This window comes from Pristiophorus japonicus, chromosome 1, assembly GCF_044704955.1.
Source record: "Pristiophorus japonicus isolate sPriJap1 chromosome 1, sPriJap1.hap1, whole genome shotgun sequence".
NCBI classification, from domain to species: domain Eukaryota; kingdom Metazoa; phylum Chordata; class Chondrichthyes; family Pristiophoridae; genus Pristiophorus; species Pristiophorus japonicus.
The window spans coordinates 12157427-12179026 of NC_091977.1; the positions used below are offsets into that span (position 1 = coordinate 12157427).

The 21600-nt window shown below is 46.2% G+C and overlaps 1 protein-coding gene across 1 annotated transcript in view; it reads left to right on the forward strand.

The window, feature by feature from the left end:
* Positions 1-21600, forward strand: part of LOC139261792 (beta-1,3-galactosyltransferase 5-like) — a 32211-nt gene that overhangs the window by 5168 nt on the left and 5443 nt on the right. Inside the window, exon 2 of the mRNA XM_070877087.1 lies at positions 10006-10099. Coding sequence (XP_070733188.1) covers positions 10006-10099 — 94 coding nt within the window. The remainder of the gene's footprint in view (positions 1-10005; positions 10100-21600) is intronic.

Consider the following 21600-nt stretch of genomic DNA (forward strand, 5'->3'; position numbering starts at 1 on the left):
CATCCGCCACAGGCCAGGCAGCAAGAACTGTGCGGATGCTTTCAGTCGGCTACCATTGCCCAACACGGGGGTGGAAATGGCGCAGCCTGCAAACTTGTTGATGGTGGCGCAGCCCGCAGACTTGTTGATGGTTATGGAAGCGTTTGAAAATGATAAATCAACTGTCACGGCCCGCTAGATTAGGACTTGGACCAGCCAAGATCCTCTGCTGTCCCTAGTAAAAAACTGTGTACTGCATGCGAGCTGGGCCAGCATCCCCGTTGAAATGCAAGAGCTAATCAAGCCATTCCAGCGGCGAAAGGATGAGCTGTCCATTCAGGCAGACTGCCTGTTGTTGGGTAACCGCGTAGTGCTACCAAAAAAGGGCAGGGAGACGTTCATCTCGGATCTTCACATCACAAACCCAGGTATCGTAATGATGAAAGCGATAGCCAGATCCCACGTGTGGTGGCCCGGTATCGACTCTGACTTAGAGTCCTGTATACGGCAATGCAGCGTGTGTGCTCAGTTGAGCAACGTGCCCAGCGAGGCACCACTAAGTTTGTGGTCCTGGTCCTCCAGACCATGGTCAAGGATCCATGTCGACTATGTGGGCCCGTTTCTCGGTAAAATGTTCCTGGTGGTGGTGGATGCTTTTTCAAAATGGATTGAATGTGAAATAATGTCGGGAAGCACCGCCACCATTGAAAGACTGAGGGCCATGTTTGCCACCCACGGCCTGCCTGACATACTGGTCAGTGACAACGGCCCATGTTTCACCAGTGCCGAATTTAAAGAATTCATAACTCACAATGGCATCAAACATATCACCTCGGCCCCGTTTAAACCAGCCTCCAATGGGCAGGCAGAGCGGGCAGTACAAACAATCAAACAGAGCCTTAAACGAGTCAGAGAAGGCTCACTCCAAACCCGCCTGTCCCGAGTACTGCTCAGCTACCGCACGAGACCCCACTCGCTCATGGGGTGCCCCCGGCTGAGCTACTCATGAAAAGGACACTTAAAACCAGACTCTCATTGGTTCACCCCCAACCTGCATGATCAGGTAGAGAGCAGGCGGCAGCAACAAAATGTAAACGATGGTCGCGCCACTGTGTCACGGGAAATTGATCTGAATGACTCTGTGTATGTGCTAAACTATGGACATGGTCCCAAGTCGATCGCGGGCACGGTGATAGCTAAAGAAAGGAGTAGGGTGTTTGTAGTCAAACTAGACAATGGACAAATTTGCAGAAACACCTGGACCAAACGAGGCTGCAGTTCACAGACTGCCCTGAACAACCCACAGCAGGCACTACTTTTTTCGAGCCCACAACACACACCCAAAGGATCAACGACACCACGCCAGACCAGGAAATTGAACCCATCACGCCCAACAGCCCAGCAAGGACAGGCTCACCCAGCAGTCCTGCAGGGCCAACAACACGCCAGCCCAGCGAGGGCACAGCCAACACACCAGAACAGACATTTTTACCGAGGTGATCCACCAGGGAAAGAAAGGCTCCTGACCACCTCACCTTGTAAATAGTTTTCACTTTGACTTTGGGGGGGGGAGTGATGTTGTGTATCTGTAAAGCATGCACTCCCATGTTCCGCCACCAGGGAGCTCATCCCCTGAAGTCCCAAGGGATCCCAGCATCCCTTGGGAGCACTGTATATAAGCCGGCCCCTAAGGCCTGTTCCTCACTCTGGGGGTCACTGTTACTTTAACCTCCCTGTGTGCAGTCTCATCTGTGTTAGGAACACAACAATTTGGCTATATTTGAATCACCTTCATTAAATTCCTTATGACAGCTAAGATGCTTTGTGTAATCTGTGTGTGAGCTGCAATCCAAATCTTACAGGGGGAGGAGAAGAGCTCGGAGTGAGGAGAGAAGGTTGGGAGATCGGAGCGGGGAGAGGAGAGGAGGATTGGGGGGGTGGGGATGGGAGAGGACAGGGTATCAGAGGAAGGGAAAGGACAAATGATTGGCTGGGAGGAGAGAGAATCGTAGGTAGGAAAGGAAAGTACCTCGGGGGAGGGGGGGTGGGGGAGAGAGAAGCTCGGAGGGGGAAGAGAAGATCAGGAGCTCGGTGGAAGAAGATCAGGAACTCCGGGGGGGGGGGGGGAGGGTAAGGATCTCAGGGGGGGAGAGGTTGGGTGGGGCAGGAGATCAGGATCTGTGGGAGGGGAGAAGGTCAGGAACATGGGAGGAGAATGTTAGTAACACGGAGGGAGACGATCAGGAGCTCGGTGGAATTCGCTGTCTCAGAGAGCTGTGGAAACTGGGACGTTGAATAAATTTAAGACAGAAATAGACAGTTTCTTAAATGATAAGGGGTTATTGGAACCGGTTCTGGGGGAGGTGGGACCAGTATAAACCGGACGGTCTGCACCTGAGCAGGACCGGAACCAATGTCCGAGGGGGAGTGTTTGCTAGTGCTGTTGGGGAGGAGTTAAACTAATATGGCAGGGGGATGGGAACCAATGCAGGGAGACAGAGGGAAACAAAAAGGAGACAAAAGCAAAAGACAGAAAGGAGATGAGGAAAAGTGGAGGGCAGAGAAACCCAAGGCAAAGAACAAAAAGAGCCACTGTACAGCAAAATTCTAAAAGGACAAAGGGTGTTAAAAAAACAAGCCTGAAGGCTTTGTGTCTTAATGCAAGGAGTATCCGTAATAAGATGGATGAATTAACTGTGCAAATAGATGTTAACAAATATGATGTGATTGGGATTACAGAGACGTGGCTCCAGGATGATCAGGGCTGGGAACTCAACATCCAGGGGTATTCAACATTCAGGAAGGATAGAATAAAAGGAAAAGGAGGTGGGGTAGCATTGCTGGTTAAAGAGGAGATTAATGCAATAGTTAGGAAGGACATTAGTTTGAATGATGTGGAATCTATATGGGTAGAGCTGCAGAACACCAAAGGGCAAAAGACATTAGTGGGAGTTGTGTACAGACCTCCAAACAGTTGTAGTGATGTTGGGGAGGGCATCAAACAGGAAATTAGGGGTGCATGCAATAAAGGTACAGCAGTTATAATGGGTGACTTTAATATGCACATAGATTGGGCTAACCAAACTGGAAGCAATACAGTGGAGGAGGATTTCCTGGAGTGCATAAGGGATGGTTTTCTCGACCAATATGTCGAGGAACCAACTAGGGGGGAGGCCATCTTAGACTGGGTGATTTGTAATGAGAGAGGATTAATTAGCAATCTCGTTGTGCGAGGCCCCTTGGGGAAGAGTGACCATAATATGGTGGAATTCTGCATTAGGATGGAGAATGAAACAGTTACATCAGAGACCATGGTCCAGAACTTAAAGAAGGCTAACTTTGAAGGAATGAGGTGTGAATTGGCTAGGATAGATTGGTGAATGATACTTAAGGGGTTGACTGTGGATGGGCAATGGCAGACATTTAGAGACCGCATGGATGAACTACAACAATTGTACATTCCTGTCTGGCGTAAAAATAAAAAAGGGAAGGTGGCTCAACCGTGGCTATCAATGGAAATCAGGGATAGTATTAAAGCCAAGGAACTGGCATACAAATTGGCCAGAAATAGCAACAAACTGGGAGAAATTTAGAACTCAGCAGAGGAGGGCAAAGGGTTTGATTAGGGCAGGGAAAATGGAGTACGAGAAGAAGCTTGCAGGGAACATTAAGACGGATTGCAAAAATTTCTATAGATATGTAAAGAGAAAAAGGTTAGTAAAGACAAACGTAGTCCCCTGCAGTCAGAATCAGGGGAAGTCATAACGGGGAACAAATTAATGGCAGACCAATTGAACAAGTACTTTGGTTTGGTATTCACTAAGGAGGACACAAACAACCTTCCGGATATAAAAGGGGTCAGAGGGTCTAGTAAGGAGGAGGAACTGAGGGAAATCCTTATTAGTCGGGAAATTGTGTTGGGAAAATTGATGGGATTGAAGGCCGATAAATCCCCACGGCCTGATGGACGACATCCCAGAGTACTTAAGGAGGTGGCCTTGGAAATAGCGGATGCATTGACAGTCATTTTCCAACATTCCATTGACTCTGGATCAGTTCCTATCGAGTGGAGGGTAGCCAATGTAACCCCACTTTTTAAAAAAGGAGGGAGAGAGAAAACAGGGAATTATAGACCGGTCAGCCTGACATCGGTCGTGGGTAAAATGATGGAATCAATTGTTAAGGATGTCATAGCAGTGCATTTGGAAAGAGGTGACATGATAGGTCCAAGTCAGCATGGATTTGTGAAAGGGAAATCATGCTTGACAAATCTTCTGGAATTTTTTGAGGATGTTTCCAGTAGAGTGGACAAGGGAGAACCAGTTGATGTGGTATATTTGGACTTTCAGAAGGCTTTCGACAAGGTCCCACACAAGAGATTAATGTGCAAAGTTAAAGCACATGGGATTGGGGGTAGTGTGTTGACATGGATTGAGAACTGGTTGTCAGACAGGAAGCAAAGAGTAGGAGTAAATGGAGACTTTTCAAAATGGCAGGCAGTGACTAGTGGGGTACTGCAAGATTCTGTGCTGGGGCCCCAGCTGTTTACACTGTACATTAATGATTTAGACGAGGGGATTAAATGTAGTATCTCCAAATTTGCGGATGACACTAAGTTGGGAGGCAGTGTGAGCTGCGAGGAGGATGCTATGAGGCTGCAGAGCGACTTGGATAGGTTAGGTGAGTAGGCAAATGCATGGCAGATGAAGTATAATGTGGATAAATGTGAGGTTATCCACTTTGGTGGTAAAAACAGAGAGACAGATTATTATCTGAATGGTGACGTATTAGGAAAAGGGGAGGTGCAACGAGACCTGGGTGTCATGGTACATCAGTCATTGAAGGTTGGCATGCAGGTACAGCAGGCGGTTAAGAAAGCAAATGGCATGTTGGCCTTCATAGCGAGGGGATTTGAGTACAGGGGCAGGGAGGTGTTGATACAGTTGTACAGGGCCTTGGTGAGGCCACATCTGGAGTATTGTGTTCAGTTTTGGTCTCCTAACCTGAGGAAGGACATTCTTGCTATTGAGGGAGTGCAGCGAAGGTTCACCAGACTGATTCCCGGGATGGACGGACTGACATATCAAGAAAGACTGGATCAACTGGGCTTGTATTCACTGGAGTTCAGAAGAATGAGAGGGGACCTCATAGAAACGTTTAAAATTCTGATGGGTTTAGACAGGTTAGATGCAGGAAGAATGTTCCCAATGTTGGGGAAGTCCAGAACCAGGAGACACAGTCTAAGGATAAGAGGTAAGCCATTTAGGACCGAGATGAGGAGAAACTTCTTCACCCAGAGAGTGGTGAACCTGTGGAATTCTCTACCACAGAAAGTTGTTGAGGCCAATTCACTAAATATATTCAAAAAGGAGTTAGACTTGGTCCTTACTACTCGGGGGATCAAGGGGTATGGCGAGAAAGCAGGAATGGGGTACTGAAGTTGCATGTTCAGCCATGAACTCATTGAATGGCGGTGCAGGCTCGAAGGGCCGAATGGCCTACTCCTGCACCTATTTTCTATGTTTCTATGTTTCTATGGGGAGCGGGTGGGGAAGTGGAGATGAGTCAATGATCAGATCAGCCATGATCGAATTAAATGGCGGAGCAGGCTCGAGGGGCCATATGGCCTACACCTGATCCTATTTCTTATGTTCTTATGTGAGATCAGGAACTGGGGGGGGATAAAGGTCAGGAACTCGGTGGTCAGCGGGGGGGGGGGGGTTGGGTGGGGAAGGAGGTCAGAATCTGCGGGGGGGGGGGGCGGAGGAGCAGGTCAGGAACTCCGGTGAAGAAGGCAGGAACTCGAGGGAGAAGGCAGGGAACTCGAAAGGTGGGAGAGGGGGGAGGAGAAAATCAGAATATGGGGAGGGGGAGGTCAGGAACTTGGGGGGAGAAGTTCAGGAACGCGAGGGGAGAAGAAGCAACATTCTCTATAAGCTGCTATAAAGTTACATGCTCAAGAAGAGAGAACAGAAGAAAATGGAAGTAATGAGCAGCAATAAAGTATTTAACTTTTCTATAAAATTGCTTTTATTGTACATTTTAAATCTATAGGTTCACTGTTGCAGTAATAAAGCTACACTTGGCGACGAGATAGACTTAGTACTATATCACTGTGGCTTGTTTCAGTGTCAGAGTGTGTAAGCAGAAAAAATTACATAGAATGCACAGCACAGACGCAGGCCATTCGGCCCAACTGGTCTATGCTGGTGTTTATGCTCCACATGTGTCTCCTCCCACCCCAGCTCATCAAACCAGCTCATCAGCCCTATCAGCAAATCCTATTATTCCCTTCTCCCTCATGTACCCATCTAGCTTCCCCACAAAGGGGTAAATGCTATTTGACTTAACCTCCCCCCCCCTGTTGTGGGAACAACACCACTCAAAGTCACTTGTAGTCCACAATACGAGAATTCTTTAATACAAGCAAGCAGGGGAGAGTGTTCGGCATCCCAAAGTCAAGTCCCAAAGTCTCTCAACTTTCAATAGTTGTGACAATGTATTGATACATAATCAAGCAGAAGTGAAACTCGACAAGCTAAGAGTTTACGTGATCACCAACCGAGCAACTGTCAATTATTAATCATGTAAGCTCTCAGCAGATGTATTCTGTTATCTCAACTATCTTCTGTTTGCCCATTGTCTCTGTAACAATGTTTCATCTTTACTCATTGTCTCTGTAACAATGTTTCATCTTTACCCATTGTCTCTGTCACAAGGTATCGTGAAACATCTTTATACCAACTGTTAATTAATAAGTGCTGACACTGTGCTTCTGTCTGTTTTGGCAAAGCTTCCCATCATGCCTTGTAACATCAAGGGTGCTACTTAGCCCTGAGCTTGCGGCCAACATCTCGCCGTAATATAGCTACAGTGTTTCAAAGCAACGTTCACATTAACCCCATGCTTCCCATAACACCTCCCCATGGCAGCTAGCTGCACACTCCGACCACTCTCCGGGTAAAGAAGTTCTCCCCGAACACCCCACTGGACCATTCCACAATCATGACCCCCAGTTCCGGCGACCACCACAAGTGGAAACATCCTCTCCACTTCCACCCCAACAAACCCCCCTCATAACTCCAAAGAATCAGATCAGCCCTCTCCCCTTCAGAGTAAAGAGCCCCAGCCCGTTCAGTCCACCCTGGCAGGTACAATCTCCCAGCTCAGGGAGCTGTCATTACCAGTTCTCCAGTCTCGAGAACATTGCAAAACTAACTGGATCTGAGAGACCCTAATGTCCTTTCGCAGTCCATTAACTGATCTTCATGGGCTTCAGAAAATAATAATTTCAGTTATTTTACAGGGTTTGAAAACCTACTGCATGCATCATGAATAGAATATACCCTGGCCAGCGGGGCAGACCCTTTATAACGGCACAGATGATTCCAGCAGCGCCGCGAGTGACATAAAGGATACAATCTGAAAACTCATGAGACTCGATTTATATCCCATGAGTGCAGTAACCTGATAACAAGTGAGCTGTGGTCGGCACTATGAGGGCAATATAAATCAGCAGGTTTTTGTCATGTTTCCTATTTATAACATAATGTGTCAACTGTGGCTCAGTACCCTCCACTGAGTCAGGAGCTTGTTGATTCACAACCCACCCAGAGACTACAACATATAATCTAAGCTGACACCAGTGCAGCACTGAGAGTGCTGCACTGGCGGAGGTGCCGTTTTTCAGAATAGCGATGTTAAACCGAGGCCCCATCTGCCCTGTGATATATTCCTTACGACGTCACAAACACACAGACTACAAGATGGCTCCAACAGTTATCATGTGACTATATCATATGACCCTTTAATTATTATACATCACGAGTTGCAGTACCACAGTAGTCCACTAGGTGCAGTAGTAGTCCACTAGGGGAGCTCTATTACACTTCTCCCTCCTTAATGAAAAAATAATCATCATACATAATGTGCATGGTATACACAACAAAAGATATGGACATATTTTGCCATATTTACAAATCAAACTTAACCACTGCTTTTCTGTTTCTGAAGAGGATCCCTTCACTCTTGAACAGAGCTTTCCAAACTTGGTGTTAAACTTAGCCTCATTCTAGGCTATCCTGAGGAGAATTTTTCTCCAAGGGCAACCCTAGATCTACATTTTGACTCTCTACAACTTCAGACTGTCTGTTTGCCTGACTCGGGCTTGGACTTGTTTCTCGTACTCTCGTACATTTGATGTAGGATTTGCTACTGGTACTCTACTTGCAACAAGACCATCTGACTCATCAGAAATAATCGAATCATTCCAACTTTCAACTCCTTCCACATCTGTAGGTAAAATATGATCAATATGAATAAACCTAACCTTTCCATGATCAAACATCTTGACCAAATATGTGCGAGGACCACATATCTTCACTACTCTTCCTGGTAACTACTTTAACCATTTATGGTGATGGTTCTTTACTCTAACCTTCTGATTCAATTTCACACTTCTGTCTCTTACTCTAGCTCTATCATGATTATCTTTCTGTCTTAATTGTTTCTCTTCTAATGACTGTGCCAGGTTTGGCTTTAACAACGAGAACTGGTTCTCATGGCTGTCGTTTGAAAAACAACTCTGCTGGTGTTCTACTAGTAGTTGTATGAGAAGTATTCTGATAAGTAATTAGAAAATTTGCTAGTTTGTGATGCAATGACAACTGCTGTTTCCTTGGATTTGGATCCAACATCTATTTGATGAGGGCATGTTTTACAACTTGTACTGTGCACTCTGCTGCACCATTTGAAGCAAGGTGTTACAGTGGAACTTTGGTATGTTTCACACCATTTCTGCTCATGAACTGTGCAAATTCTTCTGAACAAAATTGCAGCCCATTATCAGACACAATTTTTTCTGGGTGGCCATATGAAGAAAACAATCTTCGCAAATTGTCTTGTGTTTTACTTGTTATTTTCCGCATTGGAAACACTTCCACCCACTTCAAATGGCTATCAATCACAATGAACAATTGTTGTCCTTCTAGCTCACCAAATTTTACATGTAACCTTTGCCATACCCTGTGTGGCCATTTCCATGGCTGTAATGGTACTGATGGTGGCTTCTTGCTTACCGATCGACTTGTTGTACACTGACTAACAATGTACTCTATATCTTTATCTAAATCTGGCCACCATAAGTAACTATGTGCAAAACACTCGGTTAAGCATATTCCCAGATGCTGGTCGTCAAGATCACCTAACAATTTGAATCGGGGTGGGGGTGAATGTTAGGAGCATGTTGGGGGGGAGAAGGTCATGAATCTGTGGGGGAGGAACTTGGGCAGGGGGTGAAGGTCAGGAACCCAGTGGGGCAGGATGGGGGAAGAAGGATGTTTCCCCCACATTGTCCTGACCAACAGTCCTCCCTCTACCAACACCACAGGCCAACAAGACAGTGTTGTTTGCGGGATCTTGCTGTGCACAAGACAGCTGCTGCAATCACATGCATATCAGTAATTTCCTTTTATCTACTCCCTCAGTTTTCTCCCCAAAGTATACAGCCTCCTGCTGTGGTATGGGTTCCACAGGTGTCAGCGACCCTTCATCAACGAGCTCAGATAGTGAGTGTCGGCAGGGTGTGGAGAGAAGGGGAGATGCAACGCAGATGAGCCTCCAAGCTCTCAACACCCATCTGCACTTCACAGAATCATACAGCACCAAAGAAGGCCATTCAGCCCATCGTGCCTGCTTTTTGCAAGATCTAACCAATTAGTTCCACTCCCTTCCATTTTCCCACAGCCCTGCAAAATGTTCCATTTCAAGTAAATATCCAATTCCATTTGAAAGTTATTATTGAATCTGCTTCCTTTAAGGCAGTACATTTCCAGATCGTATTAACTTTCTGTGTAAAAAAAATGTTCTCATCAAAGAATCCCTCTGGTTTTTTTTTACCAATTATCTTCAATCTGTGTTCTCTGGTTATCGACCCTCCTGTCACTGGAAACAGTTTCTCCTTATTTACTCAAAAGCCCTCAGAATTTTGAACACCTCGATTAAGTCTGGGGTTTGCTCTTTTTGCAGGCTCCTGAGCACGAGCCACTTCTCAGCAGTAGCGATCAGGAGCGGGATAAAACAGCCAGGCACGGCAGATGCTGGAAATCTAAAATCTCACAAGGTAGGGCGGTCACACCTGTGGAGTAATAGCAGTCAGTCGGTTGGTATTTCAGGTCTAAGGCCCATGTTCAGGAACCTTGGCTGATTTTTATGCAGTTCCTTAAACCAGGGTGCCAGGACCAATTGTGCAGTGCCTTATCCCCAGTTTAATTGGCCCAGTCCCACTGTCAGCTGAGTGGCAGGTACACACAGCGACACAGAATTCAAGGGTCTCCAGTCGTCTTGGTTAACCCTTGCCACTGGACCAAGACCTAGCTCTGTCGAGCCCTTGTGGTGGCTGGTGTGCAACGACCACCCCACTTTAAAAGAATACACGCACAGGCATCTTCCACCCTTCAGTATGTATTTCGGGACCTAGAATGTCAGGTCCCTCATTGAAACAACTGTGAACTCATCCCTTTTTGATGTGGAAGCAAGTCATCCTCGATAAGAGGGACTGCCTAATATTCAAGGGGAGCTGGTGTATCCTGTGAAACATTTCTAACGAATAACGTTACACTTGTCACTGTCCCTCAGAGGTTCTCAGTGCACTTTCTGTTTTAAAAGGGCCGTTTAGACAAATCCTGTATTTCATCAGAACTTGACATGATTATCACATCAGAAAGAAGCTCTCTCTAAGTTGTCCGTTCCCTGAGTTCGTTGGTCGTTGGACCATTGGTTTCCTGTCAAAAGAAAATCGGAACAGGAGCAGTGAAAGTACAGTTCAGTTGTGCAAATAAAAATAGATAGAGAGAAAGGATTTCCTCTGGTGGGGGTGGGTGGGTGGGCGGGCGGGGGGGGGGGGGGTTGGTGAATCCAGAACAAGGAGGCTTAACCTTAAAATTAGAGCCAGGCCGTTCAAGGGTGATGTCACGAAGCATTTCTTCACACGAAGTGTAGTGGAGATCGGGACTCTTTCCTTCAAAAAGCTGTTGAGGCTGGGGGGGTCAATTGAAAACTGAGATCGATAGATTTTAAGGGTATTAAGGGTTACGGAACCGAGGCGGGTAAATGGAGTTGAGATACAGATCAAACATGATGTAATTGAATGGCGGAACAGGCTTGAGGAGCTGAATAGACTTCTCTTGTTCCTATATACGTTTATATTTGGTATTTTTTTGTTTCATTTATCAAGCTGAGACATGTCATTGCTTTTCCAATTTAGTCATCCATTATTGGCTCCCAGCTGTGTTTAATCACAACCTCAATACAAAGTAAAGCTGTCTCTTCACTGTCTTAGCAAATGCTCCCAGAAAGAGCATTAGATACAGAATAAGCACATCAAGGTATCATAACGCGCAGGGTACACTGGCCTGATCGATCGATCGATCTTGCGTATGCCTGATTATAATCGCTCCACCATCGGTGGCCGTGCCTTCTGTTGCCTGGACCCCAAGCTCTGGAATTCCCTCCCTAAACCTCTCCACCTCTCTACCTCTCTCTTTCCTCCTTTAAGACGCTCCTTAAAACCTTAAAGCTTTCGGTCACCTATTGTAATATCTCGGTGTCAAATTTTGTTTGATAATCGTTTCTGTTTTACTGTGGTAAAGGTGCTATATAAATGCAAGTTGTCATTGCTGGTTTTTGGGTCAGGTACAGTGTGGGTTAGATGCAAAGTAAAACTCTCTCTCAACTATTCTATGAAGCTTCACTAAGCCAGGCATATAGCGCCTGTCAAATAACCTCCCAGATCAGGCCTCTGAGAGGCTGTACTAATCACTGTCTCCTAGACACAATGTTTCCCATCCATTACTACCTCCTGCTTCTCATCGCCAATCCAGTTTGCAATCTATCTGACTAATTTGCCGTCATTAACATTAGTCTTAAACTTCTTTATCAGCTTCAGATGTGAAGCTTTATCAAATGTCTCCCGAAAATCGAAGTAAGTTCCCACTGGATGGATTATGTCACTTCCTGAAATAAATCCATGCATCCTTGAACCCATGCAGCTGGCAGCTTGGGAATATGACTGGTCAGCTTTCCCGCCCCTCTCTCAAAATGGAGAGCAATCAAAGTCAACAATTAAGGGAGCTCGTGTTTAAATGCTCCCTTCTGCTTCCTCTCTACTTCTTCTTCTTCTCTCTCCAGTCGCCTCTGTAGCATCAGTAGCAAGCTCCTCGTCCTCCTCCCACAGGGAGACTCTCTCTGTAGCATCAATAGGAAGCTCCCCCTCTCACAGGGAGACTCTCTCTGTAGCAGCAGCACCTTTGGAGAATATCAGCTTCTAGCTCACAGCTCTTTTTAAATAATACGATTCAACCGTGCACGATCGCTAGAACCTGCAAATTAACAAATAAACATTAAAAGGAGCCTTAACAGATCAAATTAAAATTCTGTTCCCTGTTGTGATGATGCACTCCAATCCCACCGGTGCCCACCAGTTGCGGAAGGCCTCGAGCTTACCGGCAGACACCGCGTGCTCCATCTCCAGGGGCACCCAGGCGTGAACACAGTCTAGAAGAGAGGCAGGCAGTCGGGCTGAACGACCCCCTCGACCGCCCGCTGCTTGGACCGGTTAATGGCCACCACATGACTGGTCAGAATTGGGATCGTGAAATTGGATTAATAGTCAGGATTTTTTTTTGCTAGATTACTTTTGGGGGTGCAAGCAGATCTGTCAATGAATGTTATCTTCCAACGGGTTCAACTGCACTTCATTGTCTCCTTGAATTGGATAGGATCACAAAACATGCCGGATTGAACATGGTCTGTGGAGTAATTGGACCTGAGGGGCTGAGTGGACTTTACTGGGTCTTTGCTTTCTTATAATGAATGTCAGACATCCCATAACTTCAGCTCTGGAGATCCCTACTGGCAACAGTAAGTGCCCTTAAGGCATGATTCTGTGCTGTAGGCTCGATGGAATTCTATGTAATTTGCTGCATTTTTTCTCCCGTAAAATGTCTCAGGGACAGTGGAAGGGCCATTTTTTTTTGCCGTTTATCTGAGCTTAATAAATCAGTTACTGCAACAAAAAACTAGCTCGAGCCACAGCTGCCCAATTAGAACAAGTACAATTGATCACTGCCCTTTGCTTCTTAATATTTAACCTATTCATTATCCAATTTACAGCATCCCCCTTTATCTCAGGAGCTTTCAGTTTAGCCACAAGTCTCTAGTGAGACGGTTTATCGAATGGTTCCTGAAAGTCAAGATATACGACACCCATCACATTACCCTTTCCATTAAGTCCGTTAGATCCTTAAAGAATCCAATACATTTTGTTAGGCATGGTCTGTTTTTTTTATAGATCTATGCCGCCTTCTAATTATTGCTTTTAATCCATAAAAGACCTGGAGCTGCTTTCTTTATTACAGTTTTTTCCCCTCCTGCAGCTCACAAGCCCCACTGGACTGTAATTCTCAATGTTGTGGTTTGACTTGTTACCAAATTAAAGGCGAGCTACTTTCCAATGTCCTGCCATCTGCTAAAGGTGTCAGCCGTGGCTCGCTGTGATGCATTCAAGTCCTGCCCCAGAGACTTGAACACTTTATCCAGGCTTGACACTTCAGTGCAATGCAGAGCAAGTGCACGGAAAAAACCCACGGCTTTATTTGAGGCACAGCAGGAGAGTTCTTCCCAGAGTCCCGGCCAATAGGTTTCCCTTCATTGGCTGTAAAGCGCTTTGGGACGTCCTGAGGTCATGCAAGGCGCTATAAAAATGCAACAACTTCTTTTCTTTATTTTTTGCCAACTTCGTTGGTAACAGATGAGGAACAGCTTGAATGTGTTCTGTACTTTCCTAAATCTTCTGATGATGTGCCTTGAAGGAAAAGCAAATTAGCCTGCCCAATTACAGTTCAGTAGGGAATGGTAAACATGAGGCTGGTAAATGGTGCTCTCTGTATCTGTAGAGCTGTAATTAGCAGAGGCAAAGGTGCTGTCTTATGGATGAGATATTAAACCGAGGCCCCATCTGCTCTCTCAGGGGAACATTAAAGATCCCGTGGCACTATTTTGAAGAAGAGCTGGCGAGTTATCCCCTGGTGTCCTGGTCAATATTTATCCTTCAAACAACATCACTAAAAACAGATTATCTGGTCATTATCACATTGCTGTTTGTGGGAATCTTATCGTCGATGTCTGCCCTTGCTGATAATAGGCTCCCGAGGTATGGAAAGTGGTCCATCTTGTCCAGGGCCACGCCGTGGATCTTGATGACTGGAGGGCAGTGCTGAGTGGCGGGGTCAGGTTGGTGGAGGACGTTTTTCTTACGGATGTTTAGTGTAAGGCCCATGCTTTCGTAAACCGCAGTGAAGATGTTGACTATGACTTTCCATACCTCGGGAGCCTGTTATCAACAAGGGCAGACATTCATGATGAGATTCAACACCACCTCCAGTGTGCCAACGCAGCCTTCGTTTGCCTGAGGAAAGGAGTGTTCGAAGATCAGGCCCTCAAATCTGCCACCAAGCTCATGGTCTACAGGGTTGTAGTACCCGCCATCCTGCATGACTCAGTGACATGGACCTTATACAATAGATACCTCAAATCATTGGAGAAATACCACCAACGATGTCCCTGCAAGATCCTGCAAATCCCCCGGGAGGACAGACACACCAACGTTAGTGTCCTCGATCAGGTCAAAATCCCCAGCATCGAAGCACTGACCACACTCGACCAGCTCCACTGGGTGGGCCACATTGTTCGCATGCCCGACACAAGACACCCAAAGCAAGCATTCTACTCGGAAGTCCTTCACGGCAAGCGAGCCCAAGGTGGGCAGAGGAAACATTTCAAGGACACCCTCGAAGCCTCCTTGATAAGAGGCAACATACTCACCTGGGAGCCCCTATCCAAAGATCATCCTAAGTGGAGGAAGTGCATCCGGGAGGGTGCTGAGCACCTCGAGTCTCGTCGCTGAGAGCATGCAAAAATCAAGCGCTGGCAGCAGAAGGAGCGTGCGGCAAACCAGACTCCCCACCCACCCTTTCCCTCAACGATTTTCTGTCCCACCTGTGACAGAGACTGTAATTTTCGTATTGGACTGTTCAGTCACCTGATAACTCACTTTTAGAGTGGAAGCAAGTCTTCCTTGATTTCGAGGGGCTGCCTATGATATTGGATGGTTTGTGGGAGCTTGCTGTGCTTCAATTGGCTGACTCTTTCAATGCCGGCTAATTGCTGATTAAACGTCAACCATGTGCCCCCTTTTTAAAGGGACACAACAAATAAAGACTGTAAATTAACATAAATTCTAAAGGAAAATTAATCAATCAAATAAAAATGTTATTCCTGGTTGTGAAGATGCACTCCAGTCCCTCCGGTGCACACCGATCGCGGATGGCCTCGAGCTCCATCTCGAGGGACACCCTGACATAAACGTGCCAGTGGAAGAGAGGCAGGCAGTCGGGCTGAACGACCCCCTCGACCGTCTGCTACCTGGACCTGTTGATGGCCCCCTTGGCCATGCCCAGAAGCTGTCCTATGACAAGGCCCTCCGACCTGCCTGCTCCACTCCACACAGGGTGCACAAAGATCAGGAGCGTGGGACTGAAGTGCAACCAAAGATTGAGGAATAGCCCTTTCAAATAGTGGATGAGGGACTGTAAACTCTCACACTTGGCGCATATAGGACGCCGTGAACCGACTTAAAACCTTATTGCACAGGACTGCCTCATGCAACACCCTCCAGGCCAAGTCCCCAATAGATATAGGAAGGACTCCCGCATAGAGAGCCCTGCATCAAATAAGTATTCAGCCATTCCGTTCTCAGAAGCACCCAATCCCCGCAACATAGTCTCCGAGTAGCTTGATAGACTTGACCTGCTCATCCAGGTAGTAGGTCTCCAGGAAGTCACACAGATGTGGTCATTCCTGTCTGTAGCCAGTTTATGCAACTCTAAAAGTGATTGGGGACCGTCGCCTCCTCTGGACAGCAAGATGATGTGCAAAGTCGTGTCCGGATGGCAGACGAGGATGGCAAAGTGGAGGGTGTGCAAGATCAGCCCGTATAGCAATCCCCTCCATGATGAGTGCAAATTGGCTGCTGCATATCCTACATCACAACAGTGACTATACTTGAAAAGTACTTGATTGGCTGTAAAGGGCTTTGGGACATCTGGTGGTTGTGCAAGACGCAATATAAATGCCACTTCTCTCCTTAAAGATGCAATACCTTTGCTATTTCAGGGAAGGAAAGTCTATGTTCAACCAAAATAGTTTTAAACAAAACAAATGAAATAAATAAATTATAAAACTAAATCCAAATGGTACAATTGAGCAAATCAATGAATTTGAAAGGTGATGTGGAGCATTGGGGATTTTATTTCAGGAAGGCCAATTTAACTGTTGACCTGGATATAATTAACTGTAAACTCTTAAAGGGGCAGCAACACTAAACTCTCACAGAGGTTTTAGCACACACAGAATGACTTTTAGTTTGTGCTGGAGTTTGTATATGAAATGTATCCCAGGCTATTCAGAGAAGCAAAAGAGGAAATAGCAGAGGCTCTGACCATCATTTTCCAATCCTCTCTGGCTACAGGTGCAGTGCCAGAGGACTGGAGGACCATTAATGTACATTTGTTTAAAAAGGGAGAAAGGGATAGACCGAATAATTACAAACCAGTCAGCCTAACCTCGGTGGTGGAAAAATTATTGGATTTGTGGTTGTGTGAGTGTGGGTCTGTGCTGAGTCTGTCTGTGATTGTGAGTCTGTGCTGGGTCTGTCTGTGAGTGTGAGTCTGGTCTGCCTGTGAGTGTGGGTCTGGTCTGTGAGTGTGAGTGAGTCTGTGCTGGGTTTGTCTGTGCAGGGTCTGTCTGTGAGTGTGAGTCTGTGCTGGGTTTGTCTGTGCAGGGTCTGTCTGTGAGTGTGAGTCTGTGCTGGGTTTGAGAGTGTTTGCTGGTACAGTGCAGCACAGTCTGTTTTAGGGATTTCCCCAGAAAGATGTCAGGATGACGCGCATATTTCACACAAACTAAACCAAATCCCAACAACATTGCGGCCCCTCTAACCAATGATAAAACAGGTCAGATTCCAGTCACAAACCCGGAACTGAGGTTATCCCACGCTGAGCAGAATCCCCTCAGAGTTATCTCGAGATAGTAACCAATTTCAACACTCCAATGCCTAACTTTAAGGAGCACTGCACTTAAAATAAACTTATTTTCCTCTGGTGACTTTCATTTTAAATATAATTAATTTAATTTGGAAATCAATTCAATGCAATATGTCCCTGCTGGGGAACCTGATTTCATCAGGCGGAACATATCCCGATTCCCAGGAATTCACCATCTAACCCCCGCTGTGTGATAGATCCCGCCCCCCGAAACCATTGGCTCACCCGCTGTCAATCAATGCAGGCCGTGCACTGATTGGAGTCAGCGGCTGTCCATCACAGGGAAGGCGCGCCCGATGGAGCAGAAAGTTGGAGAGAGTTAGTTAGCGGAGCGATCCCGGGACCAGTGGGAGGAACATCGTCTTCCAGCACCCCTCTCTGGTATCTGAGTCTGTGTCTGTATTTGTATCTGAGTCTGTGTGTGAGAAAGGGAATGGATAACCAACAGGAAGAGCAGTACAAGGAAGGTAGTGCAGGGGTCCCCTGCTGTCATCCCCCTGCAAAGCAGAGACACCACTTTGGGTACTGTTGAGGGGGATGACCCCTGATCATGGGAGGGCAGCAGCAGCCAAGTTCATGGCACCGTGGGTGGCTCTGCTGCATAGGAGGGCAGGAAAACGAGTGGGAAAGCTATAGTGATAGGGGATTCAATTATAAGGGGAATAGATAGACATTTCTGCGGCTGCAACCGAGACTCCAGAATGGTATGTTGCCTCCCTGGTGCAAGGGTCAAGGATGTCTCGGAGCGGGTGCAGGGCATTCTGAAAAGGGAGGGTGAACAGCCAGTTGTCGTGATGTATATAGGTACCAACGATATAGGTAAAATAAGGGATGAGGTCCTACAAGACTAATTTAGGGAGCTAGGAGCTAAATTTAAAAAGTAGGACCTCAAAAGTAGTAATCTCAGGATTGATACCAGTGCCACGTGCTAGTCAGAGTAGGAATCGCAGGATAGCTCAGATGAATACGTGGCTTGAGGAGTGGTGCAGCAGGGAGAGATTCAAATTCCTGGGACATTGGAACCGGTTCTGGGGGAGGTGGGACCGGAACCAATGTCCTAGGGGGAGTGTTTGCTAGTGCTTTTGGGGAGGAGTTAAACTAATATGGCAGGGGGATGGGAACCTATGCAGGTAGACAGAGGGAAGTAGAATGGGGGCAGAAGCAAAAGATAGAAAGAAGAAATGTAAAAGTGGAGGGCAGAGAAACCTAAGGCAAAAAGGAAAAAGGGCCACATTACAGCAAAAGGGCAAAGTGTGTTTGAAAGACAAGCCTGAAGGCTCTGTGCCTCAATGCGAGGAGTATTTGGAATAAGGTGAACGAATTAACTGCGCAGATAGCAGTTAACGGGTATGATGTAATTGGCATCACGGAGACATGGCTCCAGGGTGACCAAAGCTGGGAACTCAACATCCAAGGGTATTCAACATTTAGGAAGGATAGACAGAAAGGAAAAGGGGCGGGGTGGTATTGCTGGTTAAAGAGGAAATTAATACAATAATAAGAAAGGACATTAGCTTGGATGATGTGGAATCGGTATGGGTGGAGCTGCAGAATACAAGGGGCAGAAAACGCCAGTGGGAGTTGTGTACAGACCACCAAACAGTAGTAGTAAGGTTGGGGACAGCATCAAACAAGAAATTAGGTATGCATGCAATAAAGGTACAGCAGTTATCATAGGTGACTTTAATCTACATATTGATTGGGCTAACCAAACTGGTAGCAATGCGGTGGAGGAGGATTTCCTGGAGTGTATTAGGGATGGTTTTCTAGACCAATATGTCGAGGAACCAACCAGGGAGCTGGCCATCCTAGACTGGGTGATGTGTAATGAGAAAGGATTAATTAGCAATCTTGTTGTGCGAGACCCCTTGGGGAAGAGTGACCATAACATGGTAGAATTCTTTATTCGGATGGAGAGTGACACAGTTAATTCAGAAACAAGGATCCTGAACTTAAGGAAAGGTAACTTTGATGGTTTGAGGCATGAATTGGCTAGAATAGACTGGCAAATTATATTTAAAAGGTTGACGGTGGATAGGCAATGGCAAACATTTAAAGGTCACATGGATGAACTTCAGCAATTGTACATCCCTGTCTGGAGTAAAAATAAAATGGGGAAGGTGGCTCAACCGTGGCTAACAAGAGAAATTAAGGATAGTGTTGAATCCAAGGAGGAGGCATATAAATTGGTCAGAAAAAGCAGCAAACCTGAGGACTGGGAGAAATTTAGAATTCAGCAGAGGTGGACAAAGGGTTTAATTAGGAGGGGAAAAATAAGAGTATGAGAAGAAGCTTGCCGGGAACATAAAAACTGACTGCAAAAGCTTCTATAGATATGTGAAGAGAAAAAGTTTAGTGAAGACAAACGTAGGTCCCTTGCAGTCAGATTCAGGTGAATTTATAATGGGGAACAAAGAAATGGCAGACCAATTGAACAAATACTTTGGTTCTGTCTTCACGAAGGAAGACACAAATAACCTTCGGAAATACTAGGGGACTGAGGGCCTAGTGAGAAGGAGGAACTGAAGGTTATCCATATTAGGCGGGACATTGTGTTAGGGAAATTGATGGGATTGAAGGCCGATAGTTTGCATCCCAGAGTACTTAAGGAAATGGCCCTAGAAATAGTGGATGCATTGGTGATCATTTTCCAACAGTCTATCGACTCGGGATCAGTTCCTATGGACTGGAGGGTAGCTAATGTAACACCACTTTTTAAAAAGAGAGGCAGAGTGAAAGCGGGTAATTATTGACCGGTTAGCCTGACATCAGTGGTGGGAAAAATGTTGGAATCAATTATTAAGGATGAAATAGCAGCGCTAGTGGAGTGCCGCAGGGCTCAGTGCTGGGACCCCAGCTCTTTACAATATACATCAATGATTTGGATGAAGGAATTGAGTGTAATATCTCCAAGTTTGCAGATGACACTAAACTGAGTGGCGGTATGAGCTGTGAGGGGGATGCTCAGAGGCTGCAGGGTGACTTAGACAGGTTAGCTGAGTGGGCAAATGCATAGCAGATGCAGGATAATGTGGATAAATGTGAGGTTATCCACTTTGGGGGCAAAAACGTGAAGACAGAATGTTATCTGAATGGTGGCAGATTAGGAAAAGGGGAGGTGCAACGAGACCTGGGTGTCATGGTTCATCAGTCATTGAAAGTTGGCATACAGGTACAGCAAATGGTATGTTGGCCTTCATAGCGAGGGTATTTGAGCAGGGAGGTCTTACTGCAGTTGTACAGGGCCTTGGTGAGGACTCACCTGGAATATTGTGTTCAGTTTTGGTCTCCTAATCTGAGGGAGGACGTTCTTGCTATTGAGGGAGTGCAGCGGAGGTTCACCAGTCTGATTCCCAGGATGGCTGGAGTGACATATGAGAAGAGACTGGATCAACTGGGCCTTGATACATTGGAGTTTAGAAGGATGAGAGGGGATCTCATAGAAACATACAAGATTCTGACGGGGCAGGACAGGTTAGATGCGGGTAGATTGTTCCCGATGTTGGGGAAGTCCAGAACCAGGGGACACAGTCTTAGGATAAGGGGTAGGCCTTTTAGGATTGAGATGAGGAGAAACTTCTTCACTCAGAGAGTTGTTAACCTGTGGAATTCCCTGCCGCAGAGAGTTGTTGATGCCAGTTCATTGGATATATTCAAGAGGGAGTTAGATATGGCCCTTACGGCTAAGGGGATCAAGGGGTATGGAGAGAAAGCAGGAAAGGGGTACTGAAGGAATGATCAGCCATGATCTTATTGAATGGTGGTGCAGGCTCGAAGGGCTGAATGACCTACTCCTGCACCTATTTTCTATGTTTCTATGTTTCCATGGGTCTGTATTTGTATCTGAGTCTGGGTGTATGTGTGGGTCTGTATCTGTATCTGAGTGTGTGTGTGTGGATCTGTATTTTTTATCTGAGTCTGTCTGTGGGTCTGTATCTGAGTCCGCGTGCGGGTCTGTGGTGAGTTTGTGCTGGGTTTTGTCTGTGGGTTTGTGCTGGTCAAATGACTACAGTGTAGCAGAGTCTATTTTGGGAGTTTTACCAAAATGGAGCCTAAAAACAGTGGCGATTGAAAGAGATTTGGGGGTCCAGGTACATAGATCATAGATCATTAAAATAACATAGACAGGTACAGAAAATAACCAGGAAGGCTAATGGAATGCTGGCCTTTATATCTAGAGGAATAAAAACAGAAAATGCTGGAAATCTCAACGGGTCAGGCAGCATCTGTGGAGAGGAAGCAGAGTTAACGTTTCGGGTCGATGCCCCTTCGTCAGAACGGGAGCGTGTTCGGAAAGAACGGATTCTTAACAAGCACTGAAAGGGGGAGGGGAAGAAAGAACAAAAGGGAAGGTCTGTGATAGGTTGGAAGACAGGAGAGATTAGAGAGATAAAAGGGATGATGGCCCAAATTCAAATGGTAATGTCAGGATTTAGAAAAACATTAGTCAAGATAGGGTGTG